We start from the raw sequence: 18,675 nt of genomic DNA, 5'->3' as shown, positions 1-18,675 counted from the left end.
GGCCCACACAGTTAAGGTTGTGCTTTTACCACAGTTGTTTTGCCTCAATTCACTACGTTTCTTAACATTTTGATACAAAACCGTAGTTTCTTATCCAGAAACAAAGCGGAATCCTGTGGTGCCACTCGGGCCCGCGTTCCCCCCATCCCCGCCCGTTGCACCCTGGGATGGCAGGCGGCGCCGTCGCGTTGTTATGTCGTTATCGGGCGGGGCGGGGCTGAGCGCCGGGGCGTTGGGATTCGAACTCGCGTCTTCAGCCCCAGGGGCGGCCGCGCAGGCGCAGTGAGAAGCGAGAGCGCTGCCCCCTAGCGACGGGGCGAGGCATGGCGGGAGGGGAGGAGGCCGAGAGCGAAGCGGGGCCCGGCGGGGGGATCCCCACAGCACCGTCACCGCCGGCGGAGGAAGGAGAAACGAGGCAGCGCTACGAGGAGCTCTGCAGCAGCCTCAACATGGACGAGCGAGCCCGCTCCGAGGCCTGGATCAGCTACCAGAGCATGAAGCGCAACTACACGCTGGAGGTGCGAGGGGGGCGGCCTGCGGGGTCTGAGTGTGTGTGTCTGTATGTATGTATGTATGTATATATGTGTGTGTGTGTGTAAATGGGGGTAACGGCCTCGTGCCGACACGAGTGGCCGCTGAGGGGCAGCGGGGCGGGATGTTGTGGTTCCTCAGTCTGAGAGTGAGGGTCGGTTGTGCTGGTTGGAATCCACTCGTGTTTGTAGCCCCTGTTGTGTTGTGTTGTGTAAGAGACACAGAACCGTGTTTGTGCCATCCCGCATTTGTGCACAGAAGGACGTTTAGATAAAAAGGAAAGCTGGATGTTGTTTATTTCCTCCTGTTAGTGTCAGATCAGTGCAGAACATCGCTATGAAGGGCAGCGGTGACCCCATGGCCGAGCCGTGCCATGACGTTTCGCACCGCACATCACACGCTGTCACTGCTGCCCTGTTGCTGTCAGCTCTGTATGCCCTATATGCTCTATATGCCCTATATGCTCTATATGCTCTATATGCGGTGCAGCCGTGGGCACTGCACAACAAGGAGGCAGCCCTGGTGGTGTTATTGCCGCAGTCCATTTGTGGCAATGTGCTCCATGTCTCGGTGCCCAGCAGCTCACAGGGGGTTGACATGCATCATGTTCTGCTTCGCAGGGCAACGAGCTGCACTGGTTGGCGTGTGCCCTCTATGTGGCCTGCAGGAAAGCCATCCCCACCGTCAGCAGGGGGACAGTGGAGGGCAATTATGTATCACTGACCCGAATTTTGCGCTGCTCCGAGCAAAGGTAACTCAGTTTAACCAATTTAAAGCACCTTGAGGAACACAGAAATTAAGAACGAAGTCTGGATGTCTTTGTTAGATTTGTTATACATATTTGTTATATAGATTTGTTATATTGAGTTTATACATTGGGGATCTGTGTGCTGTGGCTCACACAGGTAGGGTGGTTGTCTCTGAATTGTCTCAGCTCTTCCTGGTTTGTAAATGAGGAGCTGGCTCTGAACACTTCAAACTATAATCATCGTGTTTGCAGTGCTGCTTTTACAGGTAGCTTGGAAAGTTTTAGTTGTACTTTTGCTGTAAATAAATGTATGTTTATAGCGTGTTTCTGTGAGAATAGGAGCAAACAAAAGCCAACGCTCTGAGCTCTAACCTGTTCAATGTCTTCAGCTTGATTGAGTTCTTTAACAAGATGAAGAAATGGGAAGACATGGCAAACCTGCCCTCCCAGTTCCGAGAAAGGACTGAAAGGCTGGAGAGAAACTTCACTGTTTCTGCAGTGATTTTTAAGAAGTACGAGCCCATTTTTCAGGACATTTTCAGATACCCTCAGGAAGATCAACCCCGTCAGCAGAGAGGAAGGAAACAGAGGTACAGTTCTGTTATGTCCAGACTGATGTTCGGCTGTTGCTGTTACAAGAAGCTGCTTGGTTGTTCTATCTGCATTTTAACTTACTTCCTTAGTGGTTCTTTATGGTACCAGAGTTGGTCTGTTGGCCTTCATTACAGCACATGTACAGTTCTGCAGTTAGTTGAGTGAGCCCTGCTAGTCTGTTTGCATAGCAGAGCAGGAACTCAGTTTGAAGGTTAAGTCAGAATTATCCATTCCAAATTCTTATGTGAAATGTCTAAGCTTTTAACATTTAACACCATTCCTTACATAACCTGGTGGAGTAACCAAAGAAATGAGTGCAGGCTGATAAAACTACTGCAGAAATTGAGAACAACACCTCACTGTGAGTGAATTTGGCCTGAATGAAAGAATTCTCAACTTCAGTATGTGGTAGGGTGGGTACAGGACTCCTGATGGACAGGAGGGCCTCATGGTTAGGACTAGTGGAGGAACCTGGTGCTGGTAAACAGCTGTAGTGCAAAATTCTCCATAGTATGTAAAATTTTATACAGAAACACAAAACACTTCAGCAAAGTGTGTAGGTGAGGTCTGTGAGCAAACAGCTTATAAAACCCAGTGTGCTGTGTGACGTGTGCCTTGCAGGACGTGCACATGTGCTTACATTGCTCACAGTACTTCAGAAGGCATCCCATGTGTGCTGCTTTGTTGGTGATGTTTGAATCGCTGCTGGCTGAGGCTTCAGCTGTGTCTGCTGTGAAGCTCTGAGCAGCTACTGCATTATTTCAGACCAGTTCTTACTTTTGTTATTTTTTGAGGGGGAGGGATACAGTTCAGATTTTAGCTGCTCTGTGGCAAAGCAGCTCTTTGAGAACGATGGGATGTCTGTCCATTGTAAGTCATTGAGCTTCTTGTGTTTTCCCCCCAAAGGCGACAGCCGTGCACAGTGACTGAAGTTTTCCAGTTCTGTTGGGTGCTGTTTGTTCATGCGAAAGGTAAGAGATCTGAAAGGGGCTGAATACCACAAACCCCTTCTTGTTAGTCTGTATCAGTCTGTAACCGTGAGCCAGCTGCAGGCCCTTCAAAGAAAGTGCCTCCTTGGAGCAGTCTGAACGAATGCACCTGAATTCCTGCAGCTGTTTGTTTTCCCAGCTGTCGGAGGTGAGCACTGTGCCCTGCCAGCCTGGTAGCTTTATCTGAAATACTGCTCCAGGGTTTGCTGTATTTTGGCGATTTAGGCTGTAATACTAAAAGAAAATCAGCTCAGAGTTGTAGTGAATTCATATTTTGATAGTTGTAATTAATGTAAATTATTGCTTTATGTTCCCTAGGAACAAAATGATTTTAATTTCCTTATAAGTTTCAAATAACAGTGATAATACATAATGGATTCTGTTCTGTAACACAGAACTGTGTCATGAGGCTGTAGCTGAGGGGACTTTCGAGGCACTCTCACAGGTAGCACTTGGATTTGTTCACCTAAGTGCCTGGCTGGAAGACTCAGATTCCCTTGGATCATACATGTGAAATGCTCTGTTAACAGGCTTCCCTGGAAACAAAGCAGGGAGGAGCCGGTATATTGCCGTGCAAGTATTGCCTTTATTGTAAGAGCACCCTTAAAGCTGATATGAATAGCAGAGGATTTCAGTCATTTTTCTTCTTTAATGACTGATTGGAGAAAAAGACAGAAGGGAATGGAAGTAAATCCTTTTGTATGAGGGGCAGTGAAGCTCCCCAGCATTTTTGGCTTAAGTTGTTCAGTTGTACAGCATCATCTACAGTAGGAATTGATTCGGGTACGGTCAGGATGGGTTCACTGGGAGTCCTTTGAACGTAAGTTAGGTCGTATTCTGGTCCTTCTGTAATTTCCAGGGAGTTGTTTTATTATTATAAGAACTTCATGAGAAAGGAGAGCTTGTGGGACTGCTTGGGATTGCAGGGTCAGTCAGTGTAGGCTTCCTGCAGTATCTCCCTGGTTGTTTCTGAGGATAGGACGCAGTACGTTGTCTCACTATGGACTTTCTGGCAGTAGCTCTGTCCTGTACAGCTGAGCCTTTCTATTCACCACCAAGCAGAGCGCTGCCAGCAGGCTTCATTTGGGAAAAGTCACTGGCAATATCCCTGGATCTTTGCAGGCATGTGAAGAAAGGTGTGATGCTGTACCAAACAACTGTGTCCTGTGTAGAAGCTGCTTCATAGGCTGCAAGTTGCTCCTGAACAGGCACAGAGGGTCTGGGCAGGTCTTGTTCCTGCTGAGTGTTGGTTGGTATGTTTGAGTAAGCAGGTCATCATTAAGTACGTGTTGACTGGCAAACAGTTTCAGACGTACAGATTAACTCTGTGGACTGGAACACAGTGTTGATAACAGCCCATTAATTTTATGAGACAAACAATTACAGTACTTATGAACTGCAAAATTAATAAGTGACGAGTGGTACCTTATGAAGTGTGGCAGTACAACAATGTGAAGTGAATGTGCACCACTGGAGGAATTGAATATTCCCCATTTGTTTGCTGTGTTTTGAGGGCCGGCAGTAATCCTTAGCGTGGCAACCACACATCAGCAGCAAGTTGAGGCTTGTCGCCGTGATATTTCTGCAAACCTCAGCATCTTGTGTTTGGTTTCACAAGTCAGAAAGCGTCAGTCTTGTTCCTGCACTTGGTGTATGCTGCAAAGGAAGGTAGTGACCCTTGTGGCCATAGAGCTGCTCTCATCTGCTGAACTTATTTATAGACTCTGATCAGAAAACTGAACATAAAGGTGAACAAACGCAATGATATGTGCTTTGTTTTAGCTGTGTCTGTTTTACTCCCTGTGTTTCGATCCAGATATTGACAATCCGGTCACCAAAATCTGTGCTTAAAATACTCCACTGTTGATTGGAAATGCAAATCTTGATAGTTCTGTTTTGTGAAATAATTTCAAGTCTATGCTGCTTTTAATTAATCTCATTTATCTTTCTTGTTTTGAAGGTAATTTTCCCATGATCAGTGATGACTTGGTCAATTCCTATCATCTCTTGTTATGTGCTTTGGATCTGGTGTATGGAAATGCTCTCCAGTGCCCCAACCACAAAGAACTTCTGAATCCCAATTTTAAAGGTATGTTGGGAAAAAAAAAGTCTTTATCTAAAATCTGCACAAACCTCTGAGGCTGCTGAAATGGATGTGAAGGTGGGCGGTAGGCAGAATGGTATGGTTCATTTTCAGTACTGTGTTGTATTGTATTGTATTTACTGAATAAATAATACTGAACTTATTTGAATAAATATTACAGCTCATAAGTGCTTCATCATTTGTCTATTAGAACCGATGCTATTTATCACTGAATATCTGAGCTCTTTGGGTTTGTCACTTGAAAGGCAGTTCTGATAAGATTATCCAGTTGAGGGTGTACAGCTTTTCTTTCGAGGGGACAAAATAGTTTTCTGTTTTAATTTCAGGCTACATGGGCATCATAGCAAAGAATGTGAGTTCACTAAGGTATGACTATTCGGAATCAAACAGTACTTCCTTTGTCTCTCTATAGGTCTGCCTGAAGACTTTCACAGTAAGGATTATAAAACATCATCTGACCCCCCCTGCATCATTGAAAAGCTGTGTTCATTACATTACGGATTAGTTTTAGAAGCAAAAGGCATCAAGGAGCATTTTTGGAAGCCGTACATTCGGAAACTTTTTGACAAGAAGGTTGGTGGGTGCATTCAGGATGCAGAAAATGCTTCTCTACTTGTTGTCTTCAGAACTTTAACGACTGCCGTGTCTCCGTTCTTTGCTCTTTCAGCTCTTAAAAGGAAAAGATGAAAATCTGACTGGATTTCTGGATCCTGGAAACTTTGGAGACAGCTTGTGAGTCAGCTTGTGCTTTGGTCTGCATTTGTGTCCCTTTGGGTTATTACCTGTATCTTATCACTAATACTAGCTAGTTAATTTATAGATATATTACTATTTATATATTATATTAAAAGGCATTTCAGCTCTTTGCTGGTTGAGGCCTTTTCAGCATAGCATTGCTCGATGTCTGCTCTTGTTCATGTTTCCATGGTCTTTTCTATACGATGTAAAGCGTTAGGAAGAAAAAGCAAGTTCTGAGGCCTTCAGATAGGCCAAGAAGTGTGTTCAGTCAGAAAGCAGGTAGTGAAAGCGCTGTCTAAACTAAAGGGCTTTTTTTCTCTTTTCCCCTGTAGCAAAGCCATCAACAAGGCCTATGAGGAGTATGTCTTGTCAGTAGGAAACCTCGATGAGCGAATATTCCTCGGGGAGGATGCAGATGAAGAAATTGGAACTCTCACACGGTGCTTAAATACACCCTCAGGAATGGAAACAGCTGAGCGAGTACAAGTGAAGCATAATTTACAGCAGCACTTTGACAGAGTGAGTCTGGCACAGTCCTTTGATGTTCCTGTGGAGAAGGAGTTGTCCAATTGTGGCGTTTCAGCGTGAGGTCATTTTGTCACTGCTCAGATACTTCTGTGTTAGTATTTGACACAGGCATCCAAGCCACAGATAGACCTGATGCTGATGGTTGTTACTGGGAGAGAACTGGTTTGGGTTGTTTGATTCCAGCTCTCCTTTCATAGATAGATATATATTGTAACCAGCTAAGAAACAATTCTAGCACCTGACACTTTAAGTCTCTTACAAGGTCTGAGTGCTGTAATAATGTACAGAGAGATGCTTTGTTTTCTTTCTAGTCTAAATCGCTTCGGATGTCGACCCCCCTCACTGGCCGCAAGTACATTAAGGAGAGCAACCCCTATGTGACACCCATTTCCATAGCAACGTACAGCTTGAGCCGCCTTCACACCATGCTGGCGGGGCTGAAAAATGCCCCCAGTGAAAACCTGGAGCAAATCTTCAGGTAACTTTGATGCTTAGCTACAAAAGTTAGAAACTATAATAACAAATGTGAAATAGCGTAACTTAAAAGGTAAAGTGTTGGAAGCCTGGAGTGAAATAGGAGCCAGAGGGACATTCAGCTTCAGAAAGGCTCTTGTCTTTATTTCTGCACGTTTATCCTTGAGAGATCGACAGTGATAACAACACCCAAATTTGGAGCTTCACTAACAGCAAACTGCCATTGCAATTTTTTCAAGCCTTTTCTTATTAATTCACATTGGAATACGTTGTTTAGTATTAAACTCTTATGACGAGTTGACGCTCACTGCAGTAGAATTTGCTGTGGATGTCTCACAGTGCATTTCCAGCAAGGCACGTGTGGGTGTGTTTGCATTGCTGTCTATCAAAGATAATTTACAGCTTCATGCTTTAATCCTATTGTAGGTTTTTTTGGTGTGTGTGTATTTGTGTTTTGTCTTAGCAGAAATAGAACACTTAAACTAGCTTGTATTTTCAGGGCGTGTTCCAGAGATCCCTCACAGTCTATTGCAAACAGAGTCAAAGAAATGTATGAAGTGTATTGTCAGAGCATGCAGACTGAAGAAGAGTTCAGTAATTTGTCCAAAGGTGGGAAACATTTTACTTACATAAACAGGAATTCACATGTATTTAAAAACACTGATCTCTTCCAAGTAAACTCTGCCTTATGTAGAGGCTGTGCTTTAGCACAAGAGTCTTTTCTATTTCTTCTCTCTTTGCCTGCTAGTCTTACAGTAGGGCAACTTTCAACCCTATATAAACTTCCATAATCATACTTGGCATAAATCATAGGGACTTGATGATTTTTCTATGATGTTTTACAGGAGGGTGGAAAGAAAAGCACTCAGAATTGTTCTTCTCTCAAGGGTGCCTTTTTGTCACAGCTGCACAGGAGTCCACACAAGCAAATAAGCTGCTGCTTTATCACTGTAGTTTAAGATGAATGATGACACCTTTACTGCAGTTCACAATATTATTTGTGTTTACAGATGTGGCCAGCAAGCATTTCCGTCGTGCTGAGGTGCTCTACTACAAGGTTTTGGAGGCAATCATTGAGCAAGAGAGGAAGAGACTGGGAGACGCTGACTTATCTGTAAGGACAACTACTCCAATTGCACCTTATGTTTCAAGTTGGATCTACAAAAAAGGAAATATTGATATATATTTATAATATTTTATTACATACTGCTATTTTAAATGAGTAAATCTCCCAGGTAGTTGGAAGGTGTACCTGAATGGAAGGAAAACTACAAGAAATTGTTTGTTTGAGAACAAAAATGGTATATGAAATTTATAAAGAGTAAAGATGTCTTCATTTGGATTCTGTTCCATCAGGTACAAAGGGAAATCCCATGTTTAAAAGCTGGGTAATGTTGCTGTGGAGGCAGAATAGAAAGCATGATCCTGTTGTGTTGTTACACTGTAGATGAAGCATTAAAACAGACAACTCTCTTGCAGGCTGTACTGGAGCAAGACGTGTTCCATCGCTCCCTGCTGGCGTGCTGCCTTGAGATCGTCACCTTCACATACAAGCAGCCTGGAAACTTTCCCTTCATCACAGAAATATTCGACATTCCAGTTTATCACTTTTATAAGGTAAAGTGTTTAATAGCTAGAAATGTTGATCAAGCCCTGCGTACTCAACTTGTATTAAATAATCTCTTTACCTGAATGCTAAAATGTGAACTAACTTCATTCTTAGCTTTGCCTCTTTTTGTCTTGAAAGTACTTTACAGCTGGCTTGGGCATCTAAAAATCAGACTGCTGTTAATCAGTGGAATGCAGGAGTTTGTCCAAGTGACTAATGAATTGTCACCTATCTTGAACTAGGGACCAGGGATCCTGAGCTGCTGCTGCAGCTGTTCTGCATTCACTGCTATGTGGGAAGATAAACTTGCAGCCCAATTGAACCACACTGACACAGTCTAACAATTGTTCTTGTCTCTTCCTTGAGAAGAAGTTAGGATCTCATTTCATTGTAAGAAGAAATCTATGAAAACAAAGAGGTTATACTCAGTCACTGATTTATTCAGTATTACATGGACTTCATCCTTGTCTGCTTTACAGGTAATTGAGGTTTTCATTAGAGCAGAAGATGGCCTTTGTCGGGAAGTTGTGAAACACCTTAATCATATTGAAGAACAGATCTTGGAAAGCATGGCCTGGAAACAGGAGTCCATCCTGTGGGACAGAATCAGAGATAACGACAACAAAGTTCCGAGCTGTGAAGAGGTGAGCGCTGCTCTGTATTGTGTAACATGGCTCACGTGGGGCTCCTGTTCAGCAGAATGGTGGAGGGTGGACATCAGCTCTTGCAGGAGAGGCTTCGCATGCCCAGACTTACACAGTTTTTAGTTTAAGGTTACAGTATTTTTTCAGTGTTCTTCATTTTTCTTCTGTATAGTTTCACTGTTCAACATGTTTAGACTAGAAGTTCTAAAAATCAGCTGTGCATTGAATTTGTGCTACAGCTGCACTGATAAAAGTACAACTATTTTAGGTCATGCCACCTCAGTACTTCGAGAGATCTGCTGCCAGCAGTGTTGTCAGTTCTCCATTGACACCAAGACGACTAAATGAGGTCCGAGCTGAAAGTGGAGGCCTGGGAAAAGGTGAGCTATTTTTCAAGCACAACGTATTGATCACTCCTACACTGTGACCTGAATTTACAATCTAAATGGCATACAGGAAGGAAGCTGCTCTAGTGGTTACTGTACAATCAGGCACCTGTAAATGCTATTTCTGTTGTAACCTGCATAGTTAAGTCAGATGTCTAAGACTGAAACCTTCCTTATTTCAGATCAGAACAGTCCCGTGTCAGTGGTTTCAGGAGTTTGTGTCTATTAACACCATCTGTGTACACACATGTACATGTATAAATACATCAGCTCTGCTCAGCAGCTTGGTTTGTTACACCAGATTAGAAGCTCCAGTGTATGTTCAGCTCTGTGAGGCTTCAGATTTTTTTTTACAGAGGAACTAAAGCATAACGCATTTGCTGAGAAAAAGCTACTCAGTGCCATGTTACATGAGATCAAATAATCTCATAATCTGTGAGCCACAGATGTAGACATTAATTTTAAATGCTTCCAGTTGTCATCTTTGGGGTCTCATCAGATTTCTTTTTTATCTATTTGTATAATAAGGGATTTTACAACAAGATTGTTTTCTTTTTGTTTTTTAAACCCACAGGCATTTCATCTTCCCCTACAACCCTGTATGACAGATACAGCTCTCCTACAGCGCATCCTACGAGGAGGAGGCTGTTTGTCGATAACGATAATCCCTCTGACACCTCAACTCCAGTCAGAGTTGCCCAGCAGCCCGTGGTAAATACGGTGCCTGTGCAGAATGTGAACCCTGACACCGTGTCAGTAACTCCAGTGCCTGGCCAGACATTGGTTACAGTAGCAACTGCCACCGTGACAGCCAATAATGGGCAAACTGTGACCATACCTGTACAAGGTAAGAGAAAAGCTGCTGTCAGATCAGGCTGATTTCTGTCCAATATCCAGTAAGGGGATGTGGGGGAAAACAGCACGCCCAGAGCAGGAAAGCAGGCTTAAGAAGGTATGAATAGATGAGCAGAATTTAGAGACGGCACAAAGATGCTCAGTGACTCTGTTAATACAACAACTTTTTCAGTGAGCTTTGCTTCCTCAGCTGGAAGAAAGTGACGTTATAATTAAAGATTAGTTCAATTCCGTTATCTTCTTGTTTCCTTATCTATAATATACTACAAATTATAATCAATTAATGTAAGGTACACTGAATTATTAAGAAAAAGCTGTAACAGGAAACACCATCCACACTAAACAACCCCCTACAACTCGCTCTTATGTCAGACTCTTTTCTTAAATTACAGGTATCGCCAATGAAAATGGAGGAATAACTTTCTTCCCAGTGCAGGTCAATGTTGGGGCCCAGCCGCAGGCAGTCTCTGGCTCCATTCAGCCCCTCAGCGCCCAGGCTCTCACGGGCCCCCTGAGCACTCAGATGTCGGGGGCAGCGCTGCAGCTCCCAGGACAGGTCACTGTTCAGCACATCACCTCTGGAGAGCCAAGGCCAGCCCAGCCCCTCACTGCTGCCACAGCTGCTCGGTCCCGGAAGATGGGCTCGCTTTCCCTCTTCTTTAGAAAGGTACTTTTCAGCCTAATTCGTGCTTTGTTTAGTTTGTATTTTGGTAGCTCTTCTGTGATATTTTAATATCTTTGGTAGCTCTCCTGTGATATTAAAATATCTCCTTATTGCTAATATTAATAAGAGAATATTTAGCTTCAAAGATAACATGTTTTGTCTGATCAGATGCATACCTGAAGAGCTGTGTTCCTGCACAGGGCTTCCTCGCTGTCAGGGTAGATGAACAGTACGGCTGTCACTAGCTGGCAAGCAGATTGACATCTGTGGCCAGCAGCTGCTTAAACGTGTCCATCTTCTTTCAGGCTCTTAAAGAAAGAGAAATTTACTTTGGAAATATTTAATCAATACAGAGGTTTCTGTATTTCCAGATAACTGCAGAATTCAAAAACAAATGCTTTTGTAGCATCAGTACCAGTATAGCAGTGTCTTAATCTTGTAAGCAAAAGCAGCTCATTTCAGTACTTGTCATTAGTTTATCACTTGCATGGCTTCTACAAAGGACTCACATCCAAGTTAGAGCTCAGTTTGGACAAGACAAGCACGGTAGATGTGGTCCCTTTCCTAGAGGTGTATCATTTAGCTGTCTCCTTTCCTACAGGTCTATCATTTAGCTAGTGTTCGTCTGCGGGATCTCTCTGTCAAACTGGACATATCTGATGAGCTGCGGAAAAAAGTCTGGACATGTTTTGAGTATTCCTTGATGCACTGCCCTGAAATCATGATGGACAGGCATCTGGATCAGCTGCTGATGTGTGCTATCTACGTAATGGCTAAGGTAAGCTGAATAAAAACAGCGTGTTTTTTAAGGCTCGGTAGGCCAGAGAATGCTCAAACAACCTGCAAAAACAATCTCAACAAACCAAACAGGGAGGGAAAACACCAACTAAAAACAACCAGAGAAGAACTAATAATCTCTCTTCTTAGGTTACTAAGGAAGACAGGTCCTTTCAGAACATTATGCGCTGCTACCGGACACAACCACAAGCCAAGAGTCACGTAAGTACAGTCAAAAATCTCTCTGTTCCCAAAGCAGAACGAGGCATTTAATATATGACATCATCTAATGCTATGTAAGATTTAATATTAAATGATGCATTCTCTGAGCCACTGCCCTTAAATACAACAGTCACACCCAAATCCTGCAGTACTGAAAGCTGCTGCTGTTCAACTGTACCTGTAATTTAAAATACCTTTGCTTACAACCTACACTGACAGTGCCTTCTGGATAACAGTCAGGAGGCTGCCTGCATTTTCCCCTGTAGAAAACAATGCAGTATCAAACAGTGCTCCAAAAAGCAGATGTATGATGCAGTGTTGCTTCCAGGCTGTGTAACTGCACATCCAATCACACTTACTGTTATGCTCTCATTTCCCTGCAGGTCTATCGGAGCGTCCTGATAAAAGGCAGGAGATGTCGTCGCCAGTCTGGCAGCAGTGACAGCAGCAGCCAGCAGAACTCACCTACAGACAGAAGTAAGGAGAGAAGTAAAGAAAGAAGTGAGTGTTTCCAAATTCCAGGCGTTTACTTTTAATCCCACAAAACAGTACAGGTAGCATACAAGTTGGATTACAGATCGTAGACCCACACATGAAACTGTTTTACCTTCTTTGATAAACTTTGCTACAATTAGGAACCTACTGACAACGGACAAGAGCTGCTAAGTGAAGCATATCATTGCACCTGCTTTGTCAGTACCATTTTGAGTCTGTCACTGTGTGTTTCCTTTAAGAGTGCACTACAGAGGCAGCCTCAACTCCTCAGGTAACTTTGTATGCCAGAGAACATGATGTAGAGTGAAAGTAGATCAGTGGCAGCCCATGTCCATAGCTGCTTCCTTACAGCAGTCATGGAGCTGCAGCAGTTTCTTTTAGTAGCCCAGCAGGGAGGTGGTATCTGGCTGGTTTCAGAGATAAGAACCACCACCAGCCCCTCCCACATGTCTGTAGAGCAAAGAGCCTTTCCTTGATATTTGAACTAACAGGTTTTTCCTTGAGTGAATTTTGCACAGTAAAGCAAGAATATGAGCATGCGTATTCTTACAGCCAGCTTTCAAGGCACTTAATAGATGACAGCATAAATGTACATTTTAATGTTTTCTGTCACAGAAAGGTGGCAAGGAGGGGAGGAACAAAAATATCATGTATTCCACAGCTTCCCACATTGAAAAGTACCACCCAAATATTTCTACCATTTGCTGAAAGACTGACATTCCTTAACTGAAATTGTGCCAGCTGGCAACAAGGGAAATTATAGGGGAAATGCCTAAGAAATGGAATTTTAGCTCAGCTTCTACAGAAAAATCACTTTCAGCTCATCCAATAAGCTGTTAGAAATGAAGTGTTTCTGTAGCAGTATTCAGCAGTTTGATAGTCTGCTGTCAGAGAAGCTGCTAAGCAGGACCAGCAGCACTGACAGCAGACACCTGGGCCCTACTGGGGATGGAGATGCACAGAGCAGGGTGGTTAAGGATTGTGCGCTTCTCTCCTCAGCAAGCAGAGACTCCAGCCCCGTGATGCGCTCCAGCAGCACCCTGCCTGTGCCGCACCCCAGCAGTGCTCCTCCTACTCCCACCCGCCTGACCGGTGCAAACAGTGATACTGAGGAGGAAGAGCGAGGAGACCTCATACAGTTCTACAACAGCGTCTACATTGAGCAGATTAAAGAATTTGCCCTGAAATATACTTCAAATGGGGTAAGAAAGTGCTGTGCTTTTTTGATAGTAAATAGATCTTATTTTACTGTGTGTGTGGTAAAATGCTCTTCACTAACCTCATCTCAAGGAAAGTGAATTCAAGGAATATTTATGACAAAAATTCCAGTTCAAGGATATAACCTGGTGCTGAAATATTAAGCCCTTTTGCTGCCTAGTTGCTGTTTCTTCTCACAGAAATATGCAGCACCAAGCAATGTCCACCAGCCTCAGATACAGTTAAAAAGGAGTAAAATACCTGGTTGTATGACAAATCCTGCCGTGTTCTAAGGAAAGCTATGGCTGTAGTGGAGGAAAAAAAAGATCTACACTATGTTTAAGATGACCAGCTTACATCAACTGTACTACAGGTGGCTCACTGAGATTACGTTGCAGCTGAGTGTTTTCTTTTTCCTCCTGAGCAGACAGATTCTCCTCCGCTCTCTCCCTACCCCTTTGTGAGAATCAGCTCTCCTCGCCGAGTCCAGCTGTCTCAGAACCACCCGGTGTACATCTCGCCACACAAAAATGTGCCTGCTCCCTCTCATCGAGAGAAAATATTCTATTATTTCAGCAGCAGCCCATCCAAGGTAAGAACTAAAGGCGTTTAGTTTGGTTTTATAAATCCTTAGTTCTGCCCTTTCTGTTGGGATGTGTTAGACTAGAAAAGACTGCTCAACACTCCTTTTAGTGTACACTGTTAAAGTTGTACTCTGTCACCAGACTGTCTCCAGCTTGTCAGTCTACAGATCTAAGAAGCTGGAGAGCAGTGAGGTATCCAAGGTACTTGTGTACTTTTAAAAGCTATTCTTGATAATGGTACATATGAAAGAGCCAGAAGGTACATCAGTGACACTACATAATGGGATGTGTGGCATGAAGGCCCTAAGAGTCAAACATGAAGTAGTCATTCCCTCTTATCTACGTAGTGAGGCAAAAGGTCTCTTAGCACAAAAAGACTCACCAAGCGAACATGGAACAGACTGAATCCCATGACCTCCAGTCATCCACCATTAAGTAGAAGCCTTCTCCACGCAATGTCTTCACTCAGGATAGGAATTCTGTACCTGTGGTGTAGGATAACATGTCATAACTACAGCAGGAAGGCCTTCCAGCTCCATGTGCACCAGCAGAGCATCAAAAATCTTACACAGAAGCCTTGATAAAGACTCCAGTAGTGGGACCAGTACAATGGTCAAAAGGGTTAGTTTGTTACAGAAAGCACTGTACAGTGCACAGCTCCAAAAATAAGGCATTTGTAAGCCTGCAGTAACGGGACAAGCAAAAACATCACTTTTTTGGTTGCTACAATAATGAGATTGTTTTTTCCACCTCTCCCCAGAGGCTAAAGGAAATTAACAGCATGATTAGAACAGGAGAAACTCCAACAAAGAAGAGAGGCATTCTCTTAGAAGATGACAGTGAAGCGCCAGCGAAGCGGATCTGTCAGGAAAACCACACTGCTCTGTTACGCCGCCTGCAAGATGTAGCCAACGACCGAGGGTCCCACTGAGGGCTGGGGCTCAGCACAGGTAGGACCTCTGTGCTGCTGTGCCAGGCTGCCAGCTCAGAGCATCCCACGGACTCAGCAGGACCGCACAGGCATCAGGCTCCTCCTGCCAGGCCATGCTGACCAGTCCCTGCTGGGCTGTACAGAGTCTCTGCCTGCCAGAGCTTCCCCAGTGCCAGGGGATGGGGAGGATGCGTTCTGAACCCTGCAGTTCCACTCTGTCTGTTGTAAAGCTGATCAGAAGGCAAGTGATCTACCTGCTGGCTTTGGCTTCAGAAGGCAGTTCAAAGCTTTGTATTGCTTGGAGAATGTATCCCTCATACAGCTTTCTGCCTTGTAACAGGTATTTAAATCCATCTGCTCAACCAGTGTACTTACAGTGTTTTCATCAATGCTTGACCATTTTCAGCTTTGGAATAGGAAGTTGTATATGTATCAAACATGGGAGCGTTGTACCAAGGCACTCATAGTCAAATGTGTCCTCTGGGGGAAAAAAAAAAAGGAAAAAATAAAACATTAAGTACTGCCATAAAAAGAATGATTTATAAGCAATAGTCTGGCAACATCCAGCCTTTTCTGCTTGGAAAGGGAAGATAGGAATAAGCTTTTTGAGCGCTGAAGGAAGCTGTCTGAATGGATTCTTTTTGTATTCAGGATGCTTTGTGTGCCCCCAAATCCATCACGTTGTTTTGCTTTAACATTTGGGCACCTTGTTGTATAGAAGTAGCTAACTCCATTCACGCATCATTTTTAGCTGTGCAATGTTCTAAGGTGAACTCGTGTTCAAAAGGTGGCACTTTGGATAGGGCTGTGAAGCATCGTTTTTAAGGCAGATTAGTGTTGCTGTATATTTGCAATGGCACTTTCTAAATGTGAATATCTTTTTAAAGGCTGACTTCAGCCTTTTTTCTTCACGGAAACAATCCAATTCTTGTATTTATTTTCAACGTGACATCCCATAGCTCCCCTTCTTCAGCAAATGGCATTAAGAATTCATTTTAACGTTATGTGCATGCAGTAACAAATGCAGGAGGCCAGGGACGTGGGCTTTGGTCAAGGAATTTTATACACCTCTGTTGTTTCTTCAGCTGGTTCTGCTTGAGAGTCAGAACCAGGAACCTCCCTTCCTCAGTAGAAGGAAGGTGGCCTCAGTCTCCTCAAGGTGCACACTGTGCTTCTGAGTGGTTATAAAGGACAAAGGAAGAGGTTCTGGGTTTTTTTTTTTAATGGACAGAATCAGGCTGCCTGGGAGAAATCTCTCCCCTGCTAATGGTATAAGAAAGCAGTGCGTATATTAATTAGACATACTAATTGTTTAAATTTTAATCAATTCTACAATACCAGCCCTGTTGGTATGCTTAGACCTTTCCTAATAACTACTGCCCTGTGCCAGTTGACTCATCTTTAATGACAACTGGGGACAATGCTGTTGTACTTGTAAAATTTAGCACACACGGATGCCAGAAGGTTTTGTAAGGAAGCAGAACTTAAAAGCTCCACGTTCTCATTCATTCCTGCTCCTTTGAATAATGGAAAGATTTGAGACTTAATTCCACAGTAAAATCAATTAAGGTAAAATAAAAGCATCTTCAGTTCTTACCTGTGTAAGAAGGGCTGAAGTGGAGCAGCGGTGTAGATGTTTCTGTAAAAATATTTATGAACTTGTCAGACAATTCTGTTATTCTGTACCATTTCCATTAATTTGTATGAAACACTGCAAGTGTATTTTTCAATAAAGAACTCATAATAAGGCTTGTGTGGAAAAAAAGCTTCATAAGAGCAAAAGCTACACCCAGTGTGCATCTGTCAAAGGCTCGGGCTGATCTGATGGCACAAACACCAAAATAGCACATAGCTGGGTTCTGCGAGGCTCATGATGTACTTAATCACAAGAACCTCAGCCAGACATTGACATTCAGGGTGTCAGGTAACGGGGCAGCGCTTCATTAACTACTCACTCTAAAAAAAATTACTATTCTTGCCTCTGTTAAGTCATAGTCTTAAATAGTGAAGCTTCTCTTCCTATTTCTGAAATATTCTTTACAGAAATCAGAATTACAAGAATTACTTTTACAAGTGTTTTTAAAATGCTGCTTAAGTCAGGTACTGATTGAAGCTCAAACATTTGCAGTCCATTTTTCATTAACTGACTCCCAGCAGTAGCAGGACAGGTAACAGCCAACTGCTGGAGGAAAGGGTTTGTTTCTTCAGTGCAGTCTGGGTGCTGTCTGCCTACCTTGCTCCTGGAACTGCTCCTTTTTGTGCATGAATTGCTTACAGGTGATCCGTCAATCTTCCCTTCTCTTCCCTTTTTTAATCGTAAAAAAGAAAAAAAAGCTCATCCATTTATTTGTTTTGAACTAGAAATAGATTTGCCATTCTTTAAATATATACAATTATTTTCTCATAAGGAAACTGCTATTAACATGGGTTTCACTAAGAAATCCAGACTTTACTCCAACAACCCTAAAAGAAACAAAACTTGCTCAAATAACCATTATTTCAGCTCCTTTCTTGTTACTGCTTTTCCTTTAGTTGCGGTGGTTTCTAAACCCCAGCAACAATTAGACAAATAACTGTAACCACACCTCTGAACTGATGCCAGCTTACTGCTATTCCACATGGCCATCAACTTACTGCATGTGTGCCCTGTCCAACCCCATGGTAACTTGGGAGATAAAACTGCTTCTCTGCTTTATACGCCATCAGGAATTAAGCTTTCCATCTACCAAGCTGCAGCTGAAATGACAAAGCATCCCACAATTAGAAGGGATTGAACTTCCACACAAGCCCTTCAGTTCAGCAGCTTAGGAAATTCATACCTGAATCATGATCAAGGTAACTAAAAAGGAATGCTCCAGTTCCGTGCTCTGCTTCCGGCTCCCTGCCTCGCTGCTCCATTGTGCTCAGTCTGAATTCTAGGCCTATTTTCTGCTCCACATGAGTCCCTATTTCACTAAATATCTCAAACACTGAACATGAAACACACGACTTTCAGCCTTCCCAAGAAAAACAAAAGAGAATTGAGAGCAGCAGCAGAATGATCATTCACAATTACTTTAGTAGCAACATCACAGGCCAGAACAGCAGCTCAGAGAAAACCTTTCCTGGAAGCAAAACCACCACTTTGCACATGATACAGCTCACCTTTCAGAGCAGCTATTCCATTCCTGTCTCCTGGAGGAAGTTCTGAACAGTCTCCTGACAATCTGTCAGACACAGGCCAGAAGAAGTCTAACCATGGTGAACAACACCAGGATGCCTTTTCCTCCTGCACCGAGTCCCAAGGAATTGAGCCATTCTTTTCACGAGTCCAGTGCTGCTTTAAGCTTCTCTTCAAGAACACAGTACACCATTCTAGAGACTTCCCGAGCAGAAAAGCTGAAGGACAGCAGTTGTGCTTCACTGGCTGAATTCATGTAGTTTCACTACAGAGTGAAACTGAACACATATATCTGTAGTATTATCGGGCATTTTCCCCTTGTAAAGCAAATAACAACAGCCAAAGAAGTTTTTCCCACCCAGCAAGAAAATCAGCTGCACTGTGATTAAAGAGATGGGTGAGACAGCAACAAAACATTTGCCAAGCATTAATCCCAGCTGTAACA

The 18,675-nt window shown here is 43.3% G+C and overlaps 1 protein-coding gene and 1 long non-coding RNA gene across 3 annotated transcripts; one reads left to right on the top strand and one right to left on the bottom strand.

The window, feature by feature from the left end:
• The first annotated feature begins 323 nt into the window (after positions 1 to 323).
• On the top strand, positions 324 to 16,819 carry RBL2 (RB transcriptional corepressor like 2). Its single transcript, XM_015873634.2, has 22 exons — positions 324 to 518; positions 1,152 to 1,282; positions 1,669 to 1,869; positions 2,780 to 2,844; positions 4,823 to 4,951; positions 5,379 to 5,539; positions 5,634 to 5,698; positions 6,037 to 6,223; positions 6,544 to 6,710; positions 7,206 to 7,315; positions 7,717 to 7,820; positions 8,186 to 8,323; positions 8,795 to 8,959; positions 9,228 to 9,339; positions 9,920 to 10,192; positions 10,593 to 10,867; positions 11,466 to 11,642; positions 11,792 to 11,863; positions 12,247 to 12,364; positions 13,358 to 13,560; positions 13,983 to 14,147; positions 14,900 to 16,819. The coding sequence occupies exons 1-22, from the start codon at positions 324 to 326 to the stop codon at positions 15,068 to 15,070; spliced, it is 3,384 nt and encodes a 1,127-aa protein (XP_015729120.1). The 3' UTR covers positions 15,071 to 16,819.
• Positions 8,735 to 18,669, bottom strand: LOC107319082. 2 transcript variants are annotated; one of them, XR_004308693.1, is made up of 5 exons: positions 16,668 to 16,779; positions 15,446 to 15,550; positions 14,522 to 14,624; positions 12,223 to 12,328; positions 8,735 to 11,172 (listed from the first exon to the last, which is right to left on the bottom strand). It is a non-coding gene; the product is annotated as an uncharacterized LOC107319082 (long non-coding RNA). The 2 variants fall into 2 exon arrangements; XR_001557636.2 differs by lacking the exons at positions 8,735 to 11,172; positions 12,223 to 12,328; positions 14,522 to 14,624 and adding exons at positions 17,304 to 17,375; positions 17,705 to 18,669 and having other exon boundaries at positions 16,668 to 16,709.
• Between the last annotated feature and the right edge of the window lie 6 nt (positions 18,670 to 18,675).

The sequence above is a fragment of the Coturnix japonica genome, chromosome 11, assembly GCF_001577835.2.
Source record: "Coturnix japonica isolate 7356 chromosome 11, Coturnix japonica 2.1, whole genome shotgun sequence".
Classification (NCBI taxonomy): domain Eukaryota; kingdom Metazoa; phylum Chordata; class Aves; order Galliformes; family Phasianidae; genus Coturnix; species Coturnix japonica.
The sequence above is the reverse complement of the archived record's forward strand: the minus strand, read 5'-3'. Positions and strand labels throughout refer to the sequence as shown.

Bases quoted from the DNA above. Each gene is read 5' to 3' on its own strand.
- RBL2 (XM_015873634.2), top strand. From the start codon at position 324: ATGGCGGGAGGGGAGGAGGCCGAGAGCGAAGCGGGGCCCGGCGGGGGG. The intron at 9,340-9,919 runs GTGAGCTATTTT...TTAAACCCACAG, and splicing joins AAGTGGAGGCCTGGGAAAAG to GCATTTCATCTTCCCCTACA. The intron at 13,561-13,982 runs GTAAGAAAGTGC...CCTCCTGAGCAG, and splicing joins TGAAATATACTTCAAATGGG to ACAGATTCTCCTCCGCTCTC.